Here is a 16533-nt window from a genome sequence, read left to right on the forward strand (position 1 = left end):
GTGTTATTACTTTTATGTATTACTGGATTTGATCTGCTTTTTTTTTGTTGAGTATTTTTATGTCCATATTTAGGAATATTCCTGTTTAGTTTTCTCTGTTTGTCCTGTTGTATGGATTGGTATCAAGATAATACTAGCTTTGCAGAATGAAGTGGGAATTGTTCCCTTCTCTTCTGGTTAGATGGAAGAAATTGTTTAAAATTCTTTTTTATGTATTTCTAAATAAACTTAAGAAAACTTAGAGCATTCAAGGACTGGGGTATAGAGTAATATAGGGAGATAGCTGTGGTTATAAAGGGTAGTCTAAAGGAACGTTGTGATAAAACTGTCCTATATCTTGACTGTGGATGTAGTCAACAAATATACATATATGATCAAATTGCAAATACACACACGTGTGCACACACACAAATGACTACATGTAAAACAGGCGAATCTTAATAATGTCATAGATTGTATCAAGGTTTATTTCCTGATGTAATTAGGAAATATTAAAATGGTAATACCATAGGAGACTACATGAAGGATTTCTAAAGTTTGTCTCTGTCTCTCTCTCTCTCTCTTTTTTTTATTTCTTACAACTCTGAGAACCTACTATTATCTCAACATAAAAGCTAAAAGTGAGCAGTAGAAAAGTTACAAGTTAGAGCTAAGAAAGCTTATCAAATATGGGAAGACAAGATGTCTTGGAAAATGCAGTGGAGAGCAGCACAATTCAAAATTGCTAGACTGTGGAACCAACCCAGATGCCCTTCAATAGATGAATGGATAAAAAAAATGTGGCATTTATACACCATGGAGTATTACGCAGCACTAAAAAATGACAAAATCATGGAATTTGCAGGGAAATGGATGGCACTAGAGCAGATTATGCTAAGTGTAGCTAGCCAATCCCTAAAAAACAAATGCCAAATGTCTTCTTTGATATAATGAGAGCAATTAAGAACAGAGCAGGGAGGAAGAGCAGGAGGATAAGATTAACATTAAACAGAGACATGAGGTGGGAGGGAAAGGGAGAGAAAAGGGAAATTGCATGGAAATGGAAGGAGACCCTCATTGTTATACAAAATTACATATAAGAGGTTGTGAGGGGAATGGGAAAATAAACAAGGAGAGAAATGAATTACAGTAGATGGGGTAGAGAGAGAAGATGGGAGGGGAGGGGAAGGGGGATAGTAGAGGATAGGAAAGGTAGCAGAATACAACAGTCACTAATATGGCATTATGTAAAAATGTGGATGTGTAACCGATGTGATTCTGCAATCTGTATTTGGGGTAAAAATGGGAGTTCATAACCCACTTGAATCTAATGTATGAAATATGATATGTCAAGAGCTCTGTAATGTTTTGAACAACCAATAAAAAAAAAAAAGAAAATGCAGTGGAGAGTTATAGAGACTTTCCTGGCTCTCATTTTTAGAGACTTGTACAATGTTGAAATAGTTCCTCTATTTCATTTTATATATATATATATATATATATATATATATATATATATATTTATTTATTTAAAAATTCATACATACATATATGAATTATTCTGCTGCCAAGCCTGTCAAGATAGTACCTAAGAGTCGTAAATACTGTTGTCTAAAAATATAATAGGATTTAAGTGAAATGGGTGTAGTTTTACCTGAGCATCAGTAAGACAGAAGAAAAGTAAGTGGAATTGATTTAAAATTTTTTTAGCTCTATAACATAGCTTGCCAGAATGATAGGTCTTTGAGAAGCAAAATGAAATTACTGAGGAAATAAATCGCATGTAATATAATTAGAATCTATATTTTATTGTTATTTTTCTGTATTGAGGATTGAACCCAGGAGTGCTTTACTAATTAGCTACATTCTCAGTCCTTTTTAGATTTTTTTTTTTTTTTTTTTTTTGAGACAGGGTCTTGGGTTGCCAAGGCTGGCTTTGAATTTGGGATTCTCCTGCCTCAGCCACCCAAGGTGCTGGGATGATGACTACTACTGGCTGTAAAGTTTATATTTTAGCCTCATTAAAGGTGTATAGTTTTTTGGGAGGTAGGTGCTTCTTGTACCTTTACTTATGGACAGGATAATAACTGCACTATTAAAACATGTAATAAAGTGTGGTCATTTGGAAAGTGTAATAAACAAGTTAAAAAAAATTGCTTATATCTCTAAGGAAAGGAGCTTTGACCAGTAGCTACTGAAGTAGGTGAGTGGGCCTAGAATTCCTAAGCTATTTAGGGGTGATATCTAAGCTGTAGAATTTCTTTCAGAACTTAAGTACTTTTAAATTTGCCTCATATAGGATATAGAAATATCTGTGTCTTGTCTCAATGCTCTGTGCTTGTTTTTTAAAGAATATATTGAAAATTAGAAGTGTCTATACAGTTATTGGGTATTGAGCTAAAGCTTACTACTTGGGAAATTTTATTTTCAGTCAATTTCCATCGGAAGACCATTTTAATTTTTGCTGATAGAGAGCTATGTGTTCGCTGCGACACAAAGCAAGTTTGGATATTCTGATATAGTATCTTTGTAATAAAAATTTGTTTTCTAAAACAACCAGCCAACCCCTTTAACCACAAAACTATCTCTGTGTGTAGATTTCTTTTTTTATTAAAGGGTTTTAGGGCCCAGGTTGTGGCTCAGTGGCAGAGCGCTTGCCTCGCACATGTGAGGCTCTGGGTATGATCCTCAGCACCACATAAAAATAAATACAAAAATAAAGGTATTGTGTCCAACTACAACTAAAAAAAATTTTAAAAATGACTAAACAAAATAAATATAGTGTCCATGTATAACTAAAAATGTTAAAAGGGTTTTAAAATATGATTTCAAATTATTTAATAGAAAAATGTTATTCTAATTACTTATTTATGTTTTGGTAAATTTGTCATTTTTGAGAATTGTTTTTTTTTGAGAATTGTTCTTTCTTCTTTCTAAAAGGACCAATTTATGTGTGTAGAACTCTAACCCTTATTATCCTTTTAATATGTGTTTGTATGTAGTGAGATCTCTCTTTCTTCCTGTTATTGATAATTTATTTCTTGTATTTTTACCATGTAGTTTGGTATTTTATTGATCTTTTTAGAGAACCATATTTTGATTTTTCTCTATAATCAATTTCATTGATTTCTTCTTTTATATTATAATTTCTGCTCATTTCACATGTGTTTTGTTCTTCTGTTCCTAATGTCTTTAGATTTAATCATAGATTTCTGCTTTGAGACTTTTTTTTTTCAAATGCAACCATTAATGTAAACTTTATGGGAGATATGTCAGAAGGCACTTAGGATGTACATAGTAAAACTGATATGTAAAGGAAAATGTAAGGAGTGAAATCACAGAAAATACAGGAAGTGAAAGGTCACTTCAATAAAGAGAGATTCTGAAAAAAAAAGTTAGGCAGAAATTCTTGAAATGAAGAAATCAATAAACCAAATTAAAAATTCAGTGGAAAGTATCACCAACAGACTAGGCCATTTGGGAGACAGAGTTTCAGGTAATGAAGACAAAATATATAATTTTGAAAATGTAAAATTTAAACACTGCTTAGAACATTACAAAGTTTTATGTATTTTCATTTTTGTTCTATGTATTTTCTGATTCTCTTAAGACTTTAACCTATGGAAAATTTTGAAATATGTTGTTACAATTGTGTTTTTTGTTTCCATGTGTTTAAGGATTTTTCTTTTACTTTCCACTATTGATTGCTAGTTTAATTCACTAGAATTAATTACTACTGTCCCTACTACATTTCACCCAATACTACTGTCCCTACTACATTTCACCCAATGTTTAAATGTATTCTGTTAATGGTCAAGGAATATACTGTGTTCTTTGGCTATGTTTGAGTAATTTTATTATTTGTTTCCCATTTTTATTTCTTTTTGCTTTTTGCAATTTTCCCACTCTTTTTAATTATTTGATGTTTAAATACCTAGCATTCTATTTTCATATTAGTATTTCATTTTAATGTATCTCTTGAGTTATTATCACATGTACATGTTTGTAAATTCTGTGGATAACAATATATACGTTACAGTCTACTAAGAATTAATATTAGTGTGGAGAAACTACCACCCTATTGGACTGCTGTGGTTTAAATATGATTTGTCCCTCTTAAACTCTTGTTGGGGTTTTGGTCTTCAGTGTAACAATGTTGAGAGTTGGTGGGGCTTTTAAGAGGAGATTAGATCTTTAAGGGGGATTGATGATTTTTCCGGGAAGTATGTTCTCATTCTTGTGGACTTTATTAGTTACTATGAGGGCAAGTTTTTATTTCCTGATGTTATTCCTCTCTTCTGCACCTGCTTGTTTGCCCATCCACAATGGGGCCCTCACTAGAAATCAAGTAGTTGCTAGCACCATACAGTTGGACTTTCTAGTTTCCAGAAATGTGAGCTAAATAAACCTCTTGCTTTATAAATTACCCAGTTTCAGGCATTCTTTTATAGCAATAGAAAATAGTCTAAAACAAGGTCCCTTTACCCTTCATTTCTTAGGATATAATGGTCACCTATATTAAATCAGCATATATTGAATATCTCTAGACAATGTTATGATTTTTGGATTTTGATATACATTTTAAAGAGTTTAAGGTTTAAAAATATTGTATTTACTCACATTTATTAGTTCTAATGCTCTTATTTCATTCCTGAAGTTTCATTTTTCCTTTGATGTTACTATCCTTATGCCTGATTTGTTTCCTTTCATATTTCATTTAGAACAGGTTTGCAAGCTATGAGTTTTTTAGCTTACCTTAATCTGAGAATGTCTTAACTTTGCCTTCATTCCTATGGAATTTTATCAAAAGCTTTTGAATTTTATCAAAACCATTGTTGCTGGAATAATTTTTATCATTTTATGTGTTTCATTTCTCTCATTTTAATGTGTCATTTTTCTTTGTCACTACTGCTTTCTATAAATTTGCTTCCAAAAATTGTTTCAGTAGTTTTCGTACATTTATCATGATTTATGACACTTTTTGAATCTGCAAGTTCATGTCTTTTATCAAATTATGGAAGTCTTTAGCTGTCAGATACTTTTTTCTTTATACATTCTTTTTTTTTCTCTCCTAAGACTACAGCAACATGAATTTTGCAAATTTTAGTGTTGTACCACAGGTTTATGAGTTTCTGAGTCATTTTTAATTGCTTACTTTCTATTTTATCAGTTTGAATAATTTGGTGATATTTCTATAAATTCTCACCTTGCTATCTCTTTTGCACTTTAGTCTATCCAATACAGTTTTTACTTTCATTTTCATTTTTTAGTTCAAAAATTGCCTTTTTGGTATCTCTTCCCTGTTGAGATTTTTCTCTTTTCCTTTTTTTATAATAGAGTTCAACCTTTCTTCTCAGAGCATGGATTAAAATTTTTTTTCCCTTGATAACCTGATAATTTCAACCTTGTCATATGACACTTTTTTCTTTTCTTTTTCTTTTTAATCATGAAAGGACTTTTAATCATTGTAGCTATACTGGGAAGATAAAGTGACCCATGTCTTTTGCCCCGTCATTATGGAGGGGCTGATAATGACTTGGAGGTTTTTATAGAAAGGGGAATGAGGGAAGTGTCAGGAGTTTGCATAGATATATTGCTAGAATGGTGATAGATTTTGAACTATTAAAAATTGTACAGATGTGTGGGCTGGGGATGTGGCTCAAGCGGTAACACGCTTGCCCGGCATGCACGGGGCGCTGGGTTTGATCCTCAGCACCACATAAAAATAAAATAAAAGATGTTGTGTCCACCAAAAACTGAAAAATAAATATTAAAAAATTCTCTCTCTTCTCTCTCTCTCTCAAAAAAAAATTGTACAGATGTGTTTAGGTTAAGATATTGATAGAAAGGATTTCTGAGAATTTATTTAATTCTGATTTAGAGTGTTAGAGGGAACACAGGATTTATGTTAGACAGACACAGGTTCAATTGGGCAGGTTTATTCTCTGAGCTTCACTTTTTTTTTTTTTTGGAGTGATATGTTTTATATTATGTTGGGTTGTGGTGATAATAGAATACCTGCAGCATTTATAGGACAACATTTTTTTTTAAATTTTTTTTAATATTTATTTTTTAGTTTTCGGCAGACACAACATCTTTGTTGGTATGTGGTGCTGAGGATCGAACCTGGGCCGCACTCATGCCAGACGAGCGCACTACCGCTTGAGCCACATCCCCAGCCCAATATAGGACAACATTTATTGACACATTTAAGAGAGTAATTTTCCCCCATCTTATTAAAAAACTATTTTATATTGTGGTGAAATACACATGACATAAAATTCACTATGTTAACCATTTTAAGGGTATGGTTCAATGACAATACTTTTCACATTATTGTGAAACCATCACCACCATCCATCTCCAGTAGTCTTTTTATCTTGTAAAACTGAACTGTGTCCATTAAAAAGTAACTCCCCATTAACCTTTGCTCCCCAGCACCCCAAACAAAAAAAACTCCCATTGTACCTTCCTCCCAGTCCCTAGAAGTCACTACTGCTTTCTAGCTCTATAAATTTAACTAGTCTAGGTACTTGATATGAGTGGAACATCAGTGTTTGTCCTTTCATTGCTGGCTCGTTTCATGTAGTATACTGTCAGAATTCATTCATATTCATGTTTCAAAATTTCCTTCCTCTTTAGGGCTGAGTAATATAAAAGATACACACACACACACACACATATACAGATAGCTTTTTGTTTACTCTTTCTTCTGTTTATGCACATTGAGATGCTTCCACCTTTTGGCTATTTTAAATGATGTTGTTATGAATAGCAGATGTACAAATACCTCTTAGATGAAGACAGTCTTTAAAACTTAATTATATGTGTAATGATTGTACATGTTTGTGAAGCATGATTACATCAGTTTTCAAATAAGGAAACAAAGACATAGAGAATATAAATAACTGGGGCAGGGAATGTGGTAGAATGCTTGCCTGGTGAGCCTGAGGCCCAGGGTTCAGTCTCCAGTACCAGGAAAAAACAATATAAATATATGTATATATGAACCATTAAAAGTTGTACAGATGTGTTTAGGTTAAGATTTGATATGTATACAAATATCTTACACTACTTACATACAAATAAATAGAGTTTTAATCCCTTTTCTTTGTCATATCAGATCTAAACCTATTAGTAAGATATCTGTTTTTCTCCCATTTCCTGGGTTCACAGGGAACAGATTTTAATCCCTTCTAGTTGTTTGACATGCATTTACTTGAGGATCATAGGCCCCATTTAATTTCGCATGTAACAAATAAGTAGTCATAAAATTATGTGTGTGTGTATTTTCGTTTGTTTGAGTTGCTGAAATAGAAAACAGAGCCTTGTCCATGGTAGATAAGTGCTGTACCACTGAGCTATGTTTCTAGCATGTTATTACTTCTTTAAACATTGCAAATTTTTATAGTTCTTTAAACTTGGGAGTCTCAGAATATTGATTTCTGGACTAAACACATCTGTACAATTTTTAATGGTTCATATATACATACATTTTAAAATTAATTTTTTGGGCATTTGGATTTCAATACTAGCAAAAGATGCGGGTATGGGCTGGACATGTAGAGCACTTGCCTGGGATGTGTGAAGCCTCAGGTTTGATTCCCAGCACTGGAATTAAAAAAAAGTCTGTATTCTAAGATTCTGTATTCTGTAGATTGCACTTTTTTTTTTCTCTGTTTACTACTAAGCTTTTGGCTGTTTATCTTAGTTTCTAAATTAAGACAACACTTTAAGTGCCTCCTATCATATTATTATTGTATTTATTATTAAAATTGGACATATTTTTTTTTCCTAGTGGAAAAGAAGCCTAAGAAATAAAGTCATCTCTCTAGACCATAAAAATAAAAAAAGTGTTCGTGGGCATCCTGTCACTTCTAAGTCATCATCGGAAAGGTAAGATACCTATGTGTGAATGAGTGTGATATAAGATGGCTTGTACTACAGATAGCATGACCAGGAGTGACTCGCTGAAGCTTTATGGGATTCATTCACCACAATATTTAAAACAGAAGGGTTGAACTCAATGAGGTTCCTTCTAACTTCTAACTTTCTATGGTTGTGAGTCATCTTAACTCCTTGTTTTTCTGCATTTGGAACTTCTTGATAAGCTTAGCTGATAAAGCAAAAGGTATATGTAGAATAATAAAAATTCTTGATTCATCTCTGATCAGTAATGAAAAAGATACTGTATTTAGAAATTATGATCCTGTAGTCATAGTGTTAGTGAACTATTTAATATTAGAATTAAGTATCAGGAGGACACACATTATAGTTATTTTCAGAAGGAATTCAGAGCTTTTTTGGATTGGACATCAATAAATGATTAGAAAGTTGTCATTTTAAGAAAATTACATATAAGAGGTTGTGAGGGGAATGGGAAAATAAACAAGGAGAGATATGAATTACAGTGGATGGGGTAGAGAGAGAAGATGGGAGGGGAGGGAGGGGGGATGGTAGAGGATAGGAAAGGTAGCAGAATACAACAGTTACTAATAGGGCATTATGTAAAAATGTGGATGTGTAACCGATGTGATTCTGCAATCTGTATTTGGGGTAAAATTGGGAGTTCATAACCAACTTGAATCTAATGTATGAAATATGATATGTCAAGAGCTTTATAATGTTTTGAACAACCAATAAAAAAAAATTAAAAAAACAAAAAGAAAGGGTATTGAAGTTTCTCTTTTTAGCATAGTGAGTGAAAAAATGTAGCAAAGTAAAAACTATAATTATTGAAAGATCACACAAATTTAGAAGACTAAATGGAGTCCCTGAATTTATTCCAGAGTACTTCTATAAGTTATTGAGTTCACATCCCCTTTCAAATAAATTGTCTGTAGAAAATACAAAAATATATTGGTGACTCCATATCATTTCTATAAACCTCTTGACCCACTACTATACGGTGGATGAATTGTCAAGATGAAAATATCATTACATCTGTAGGTATAACAATGATGACTTGATCCTTAAAATATGAACAAACTCAGTTGTTTATAGACTTGGTTTCTCCAAAGATTATTAAGATCATATCAAAAATTTTATTTCATGGATCCTATATTTTCATTAAAAAGTCAAGCCACATTTTCTGAAAAGTTTGTCTATACAAAGTTGTTTAATTTTTATGGGAAAGAAATCCTGAAAACCTTGCATGGCTCAAAATTTATTGAAGTCTTATCTTTCCATAAGGATGATTATAAAGTTGTGGGGACAGGTTCTTTGAGGATATCAAGTCAATAATCATCATAACATATTATTACTTTAATATTGCTTTTCTCCCCTGGCATTTTATCTAATATCTTTCAGTTTGTTTTCTCCTAAATTATCAGCTAGCATAAAACTGCAATTTTTGGCCTTCCTTATAGAGTTTATGACATCTGACTACTATTCCTGAGGTAATGATTTTCAGGTATGTTATCAGAGTTAGCACTATAAGGTCCTATTAATATATACCTAATGACAGAGAAGATTAAAAAGATTTTAAAATTCAATAGCAGTAGGTATTGAGATAGAAGTATAATAATGACTTTAATACATGTTTTTAATACATATAAATAACAGTATCTTAAGATGGTCCTGACAGGAAAATGGATTTTTTAAAACTGGTAAAAGTGATATAGCCAATAGGCAATAGTTTTTATCAGATTTATACTTTACTCAGCTGGCCAGCTTTGGAGAAATGGAATGTGATTTTTTAAAAAATATATATATTTTTAGTTGTAGATGGACCCAATATTTTATGTGGTTCTGTGCCTCATGTGTGTGAGGCAAGTGCTCTAACACTGAGCTACAACCCCAGCCCTGGAATGTGATTTTTGCCAGATGTTTAGAATTTAGAGTGCTTTGTATTATTTTAGAATTTGTGCCTGAAGCCTTTATTAACAATATGTATATTATATTAGTTTAAATTCACAAAGTTGAAATGTTCATAAAGTATTTCTCCATGGCATTTGTAAGGACATATGCTTGAATATTTAAAAGAAGAATTTTTTTTTGTTTTTGAAAAATCTCTGATGTAGAATATAAATGATCTGAATTGATTTCCACTGTCTTAAGCCAGCAAAGGGCATTCTTTCTATATTTTAACCTTTACTGAAGATTCTAGAACTTCTCATTCTTAACTTTTTTCTAAATTTTCTACCTGTTAGGCTCAGATAGATAGAATGTTTTGAATATCTAGAGACAGAACATGGTGAGATGTTTGTGTGAAACTAGGTTATGAGAATTAAATTTTTGGACAGAGGTAGGAAGTAACTTTGTTAAATAAAACAATGAATAGGGATGGGAAATTTTCATGTATTTGCTTCATAGCACAAGTGGCATGTGTTCATATCTGTGTAAAATTATTTTGGGCAGATTGAGTGTTTTTAGAAGACTTCATATACTTATGAAATTATATATTTTTTTCTATTCTTGTAGTTATTCCTTTGGGGGCTTTTGTCATATCAATCATAGAAAACATGAGCAGTATCATCAGGATGAAACTGAATACTTTCTATTTATAATTATGGCAGCAAACACCTATTGAGTACTTACAATATATCAGGCATCAGGCTAAGCCTAAATTGTGTCATTAGATTTTCACATGTCTGAGAGGTGTAAATAGCTTTGGAATTATTTCTTAGTTGAAGAAATTTAGGACTCTAATTCATTATAATGTGAGGAATATTGTTAGTTTGTCTTTAGAAAACCTATTTTAACATTGGAGACTTAATTTTTTTTTGTTTTAGTCACACTGTTATTGAGTTCTGCTGAGCTGTCTGAAATATTTTATAAATTGCTACTGTGTGTTGGGAAGCAAAAATAACAAAAGTACATCTGGAAAGGGGGTTAAATCCTTCGTGTTTGCATTACTTTGGAATTTCTAACACTATCTTTTTGCGTTTCATCTCATTTTAAAGATTATAATTCCTTTCAGTATTGTTTTTTGTTTACAGTTTTGTGTTAATAAAATTCTCTCATTTAAATTGTATAGTTAATTTTTTTTGGTGTATTTACAAAATTGTTTCACCATCACAACAATCTAGCAAAGGTCAGAGAACATTTCCATCATGCTCCAGAATAAACCATTTATAGTCATCTTGAATCTTAGTGGTCGTAGGCAACCACTAGTTTACTTTGTGTCCTCTTGGGACTTGAGTTTTTGGAGATTTCATATAAACAGAATCATAAATATATATGTTCTTTTGTGTCTGGCTTTCATTGATCATCTTTTTGAGGTTATCCATGCTGTAACATATATCAGTACTTTGTTTCCTTTCATTGTCAAACAGTATACCATTGCATGGTTAAACCACATTGTGTTTATCCCTTCACCAGATCTTGGACATTTGGGTTGTTTCCACTTTTTTTAAAAAATTGTTTTAATATGTATATTTATTTTTTAGTTTTAGGTGGACACAAAATCTTTATTTTACATTTATGTGGTGCTGAGCTTTGAACCCAGTGCCTCATGCATGCTAGGTGAACACTCTACCACTGAGCCACAACCCCAGTCCTGTTTCTACTTTAAAAAAAAAATTTTTTGTTGTTGTCAATAGACCTTTATTAATAATTAATAACCCCATGCCCCCTCCCTTCTCCTCCAACCTCTCTGCCCTGTCTAGAGTTCCCATGCTCCCGCTCCCTATCCCACTGTGAATCAGTCTCCTTATATCAAAGAAAACATTTGGCATTTGTTTTTTTGGGATTGGCTAACTTCAATTAGCATTATCTTCTCTAACTCAATCTATTTACTTGCAAATTCCATGATTTTATTCTATTTTATTGCTGAGTAATATTTCATTGTGTATATATGCCACATTTTTTAATCCGTCTATTGAAGGGCATTTAGGTTGGTTGCACAATTTAGCTATTGTGACTTGTGCTGCTATAAGCATTGATGTGGCTGTGTGTCCCTGTAGTATGCTGTTTTTAAGTCCTTTGGGTATAGACCAAGGAGAGGGATAGCTGGGTCAAATGGTGGTTCCATTCCCATATTGCTTTCCATAGTGGCTGCACTAATGTATATTTCCACCAACAATGTATTAGTGTTCCTTTTTTCTCCACATCCTTGCTAGCATTTGTTAATTTTTTAAATAATTGCCATTATGATGGGAGTGGGGGTGTGAAGAGGATTCTCAATGTAGTTTTGATTTGTATTTTCCTGATGCCTATAGATGCTGAACATCTTTCATATATTTATTAGCTATTTGTACTTCTTTTTAAATATATATTTAGTTGTAGTTGGATACAACACCTTTATTTATTTTATTTTTAATTTTTTAAAAAATATTTTTTAGTTCTTGATGGCCCTTTATTTTATTTATTTTTATGTGGTGCTGAGGATTGAACCCAGTGCCTCACATGTGCTAGGAAAGTGCTCTACTGCTGAGCCACACCCCAGGCCCCATTTGTATTTCTTTTGATAAGTTTCTATTCAAATAATTTGTCAGTATGTTGATTTGATTACTTGTTCTGTTAAATTTTTTGGATTCTTTATATATTTTGGGTGTTAATCCTCTGTCAGATGAGTACCTGGCACATATTTTTCTCCCATTTGTAGATTGTCTCTTTACTGTGTTGATTAATTACTTTGCTGTGCCCAAGCCTTTTATTATAATATGATCCCATTTATCAGTTTGGGTATTTCTTGAGCTATTGGAGTCTGAAAGGAATCATATCCTGTGCCAGTATCTTGAAGTCTTTCCCCTATGTTGTCTTCTAGAAGTTTCAAATTTTCCCCTCCAACTTCTCTGCCCTGTCTAGAGTTTATCTGTTCCTCCCATCCTTCCCCTCCCTATCCCACTATGAATCAGTCTCCTTATAGCAAAGAAAACAAAGTCTTTGATCCATTTTGAGTTGATTTTTGTACAGGGCGAGAGACAGGGTTCAAGTTTCAGTCTTCTGTGACTGTTCTGTTTTCTTAGCACCATTTGTTGAAGAAGCTGTCTTTTGTCTATTGTGTGTTTTTTAGTACCTTCTGGAAGATCAATTGGCTGTAGAGTAGGTTATTTCTGAGTATTCTTTTCTGTTCTGTTGTTATACATATTTGTGTTTAAGCAAGTACCATGTTTTTTGTTATTATGTCTCCAGAGTATGTTTTGAACTCAGGTATTGTAATGTCTTCAGCATTGTTCTTTTTGCTCAGGATTGCTTTGGCTATTTCGGGTCTTTTGTGCTTCCATCTGAATTTTAGGATTATATTTTCTAGTTCTGTAAAAATGTCATTGCTATTTTGATGGAGATTGCAGTGAACCTGTAGATTGCTTTGGGTACTAATATTAGTAGTAATTTTGCCTATCCATGAACATGAGAGGTCTTTCCATCTTTTTCAATTCTTTCTTCAGTGTTTTAAAAATTTCACTCCTTGGTTAGGTTTATTCTTAGTTATTTTATATATATATATATATATTTTTTTTTGATGCTGTTTTTATTAGGACTGCTTTCCTGATTTCTTTCTTAGTGAATTCATTATTGATCTATAGAAAAGCTATTGTGTGTGTGTGTGTGTGTGTGTGTGTGTTGGTTTTACGTCCTGATACTTTGCTGTATTTTTCTTACCAGTTTTAACAGTCTTTGGTATGGAGTCTTTAAGGCTTTCTAAGTATAGAATCATATAATCTGCAAACGGGTAATTCTACTTTTTCTTTTCCTGTTTGCATACCTTTTATTTCCCAGTTGCTCTACCTATAGTTTCAAGTACTATGTTGAATAAGAGTGTTGAGAGTGGAACCCTTGCCTTTTTTTTTTCTGATTTTAGAGAAAATGCTTTCAGTTTTCCCCTATTCAGTATGATATGGGTTATGTGTTTATTATATAAATATATATATATGTGTATATATATATATCCTTTATATGTTGAAGTATGATCTTTTTATACCTAATTTGTTCAAGAATTTTATTATGATGGAATGTAGAATTTATCAAAGGCTTTTTTGGCATCTTTTGAAATGATCATGTGTTTTTTTTGTCCTTGATTCTATTTATGCGATATGTTTATTGACTTGTCTATATTGAGTCATTCTGCACCTCTGGAATGAAACCAACCTGATCATGGTGTATGGTCTTTTTTTAATGTGAACTTTAATTCACTTTGCAAATATTTTATTTTTATTGAGGATTTTTGCATCTATGTTTGTCATTGATATGGGTCTATAGTTTTCTTTTTGTGTGTGTGTCTTTGTCCAGTTTTGGTAGCAGAGTAATACTGGTTTGGTAGAATGAGTTTGGAAGAGTTCCTTTCCCTTTTGCTTTATGAAATAGTATGAGGAACATTGGCTTTAATTCTTGACAAAATAGGGTACAATGTGATAATTCTTTTTTTTTATTGGTTGTTCAAAACATTACAAAGCTCTTGACATATCGTATTTCATACATTAGATTCAAGTGGGTACAATGTGATAATTCAATACATGTATACAATGTGTAATGATCAAGTCAGCTTAGATAGTATTGTCTCCTTAAATATTTATCATTTTGTTTGTTTTGCAAACTTTTGAACTCCTCTTTTACTTTTTTATAAAATATATAACAAACTGTGGTTTGCTAGTATTGTATTGAGGATTTTTGCCTTAGTGTTCAGAAGTGATATTGTTTTTTTAAAAAATTTTCTTTTAGTATATTTAGCTGGCTTTGCTATCAGGGCCATGTTGACCTTATAGAAAGAATTTTATTTCAGTTTGATTTTTTGAATAAGTTTGAGAAAGGAGAGGCATTAATTTGTCTTTATTGTTTGGTATAATTCACCAACGAAGCCATTAGGTTCAGAATTTTTGTCAGGAGGCTTTTGGTTAGTGATTCAGTTGCTTTGCTAATTATAGACTGTTCACAGTTTTAATTTTTTTTGTGATTCAGTCTTGGTAGGTTTTGTGTTTCTGTGCAGTTCTGTTTCTTCTTGCTTATCCAGTTTGTTGTCATAGTTCTCTCTTTGAATCTTCTAAATTTCTGTAACATCAGTAGTAATGTTCTCACTCTTTTTTAAAAAAAATTATTGGAGTATTTTCTTTTTATTTCTTATTTCTTACCCTATCTAGCTGAACTTTTTTTTTTTTTTGTACCTGGAATTGAGCTCAGGGGCATTGTACCACTGAGCCACATCCCCAGTCCTATTTTGTATTTTATTTAGAGCTAGGGTCTCTCTGAGTTGCTTAGCACCTTGCTGTTGTTGAGGCTTTCTTTGAACTCTTGATCCTCCAGTCTCAGCTTCCAGAGCTGCTGGGATTAGAGGTGTGTACAACCTCGCCCAATTATTTTGTCACCTTGTTGACCTTTTCAAAGAACCAACAGTTGGTTTTATTTATTTTCTCTCATTTAATTTTGCTCAAATCTTTATATTTCCTTCTTTTTTAATATTTATTTTTTAATTATAGGTGGACACAATATCTTTTATTTTTATGTGGTGCTGAGGATCGAACCTGGTGCCACATGCATGGTAGGCGAGCGCTCTACCTCTGAGCCACAACCCCAGCCCCTATATTTCCTTCTTTTTGCTTCTTTTGGGATTAGTTCATTTCTCTTTACTTGGTTCATTAAGTTGTAGAGTTACGTTGTCAATTTGAGTTTGATGATCGGTTCTCTGTCCTTCCCTTCCACCTTACATTCTTTCCTCCCTCCCTCTTTTATTGTTTTCCTTTTTTTGTGTGTTAGGGTTTGAACCTAGGGACTTAGAGATATGGTAAGTATGTACTCTACTACTTACCTACACCCAGTCTCTTTCTCATTTTCCTTTTGGTTCTAGGAATTGAACCCTGGGACACTTAATCACTGAGCCACATCCCCAGCTCTTTTTAATATTTTATTTAGAGACAGGTCTCACTAAGTTGCTTAGGGCCTCGCTAAGTTGCTGAGGCCGACTTTGAACTTGGAATCCTCCTGCCTCAGCCTCCTGAGTTGCTGGGATTATAGGCGTGCACCATTGCACCTGGCCTCTTTCTTATATTTTAGGAAATAAGAATGTATGTAACTCAGTGAGACCCTGTTTCTAAATAAAATACAAAATAGGTCTAGGGATGTGGCTCAGTGGTTGAGTGTCCCTGAGTTCAATCCCTGGTACCTGCCCCCCAAAAGAAAAGAATGTATGTATGTATTTATGATAATAAATTTTACCTTAACACTCTTTGCTGTGTCCCATGTGTTGGTATGTTATATTTTTGTTTTCATTAGTCTCTAAGTATTTTCTAATTTCCCTTGTAATTACAACTTTGATACATGGGTTAACACTGTGTTGTTTGATTTACATAGGTTTGTGGATTTTACAATTTTCCTCCTGTTATTGATTTGTAACTTCATCCCATTGTGTCCAAGATAAACATTATATGATCTTCATCTTTTTAATTCGATTGGTACTTAATTTAAAAAAAATAAGAGCTGGGAATGGTGGCACATGCCTATAATCCCAGTTACCTCTGGAGACTGAGGCAGTAGGATCACAAGTTTGAGGCCAGTCTTGGCAATTTAGACAGATCCTGTGTTAAAATAAAAAAAAATAAAAAAAAAAGAAAAGAAAAAGAAAGAAAAAAAGAGTTGGGAATGTAGTTCAGTGGTAGAGCATCCCTGATTTCAGTCCCCAGG

At 32.7% G+C, this 16533-nt stretch overlaps 1 protein-coding gene across 9 annotated transcripts in view; it reads left to right on the plus strand.

Annotated features, from left to right (window-relative positions):
- Positions 1–16533, plus strand: part of Senp7 (SUMO specific peptidase 7) — a 156813-nt gene that overhangs the window by 33844 nt on the left and 106436 nt on the right. For 8 of the 9 annotated variants that reach the window (XM_046455277.2, XM_046455281.2, XM_046455282.2 and 5 more), the window contains one exon: positions 7778–7875. In XM_046455277.2, the coding sequence (XP_046311233.1) occupies positions 7778–7875 (98 nt within the window). Of the gene's footprint in view, positions 1–7777; positions 7876–16533 lie in introns of those variants that run through there. The other variant, XM_058582896.1, reaches the window with a different exon arrangement.

This window comes from Marmota monax, unplaced genomic scaffold (assembly GCF_021218885.2).
Source record: "Marmota monax isolate L192 unplaced genomic scaffold, Marmota_monax_Labrador192_F-V1.1 WCK01_AAM20220418_F8-fsc00053, whole genome shotgun sequence".
NCBI lineage: Eukaryota > Metazoa > Chordata > Mammalia > Rodentia > Sciuridae > Marmota > Marmota monax.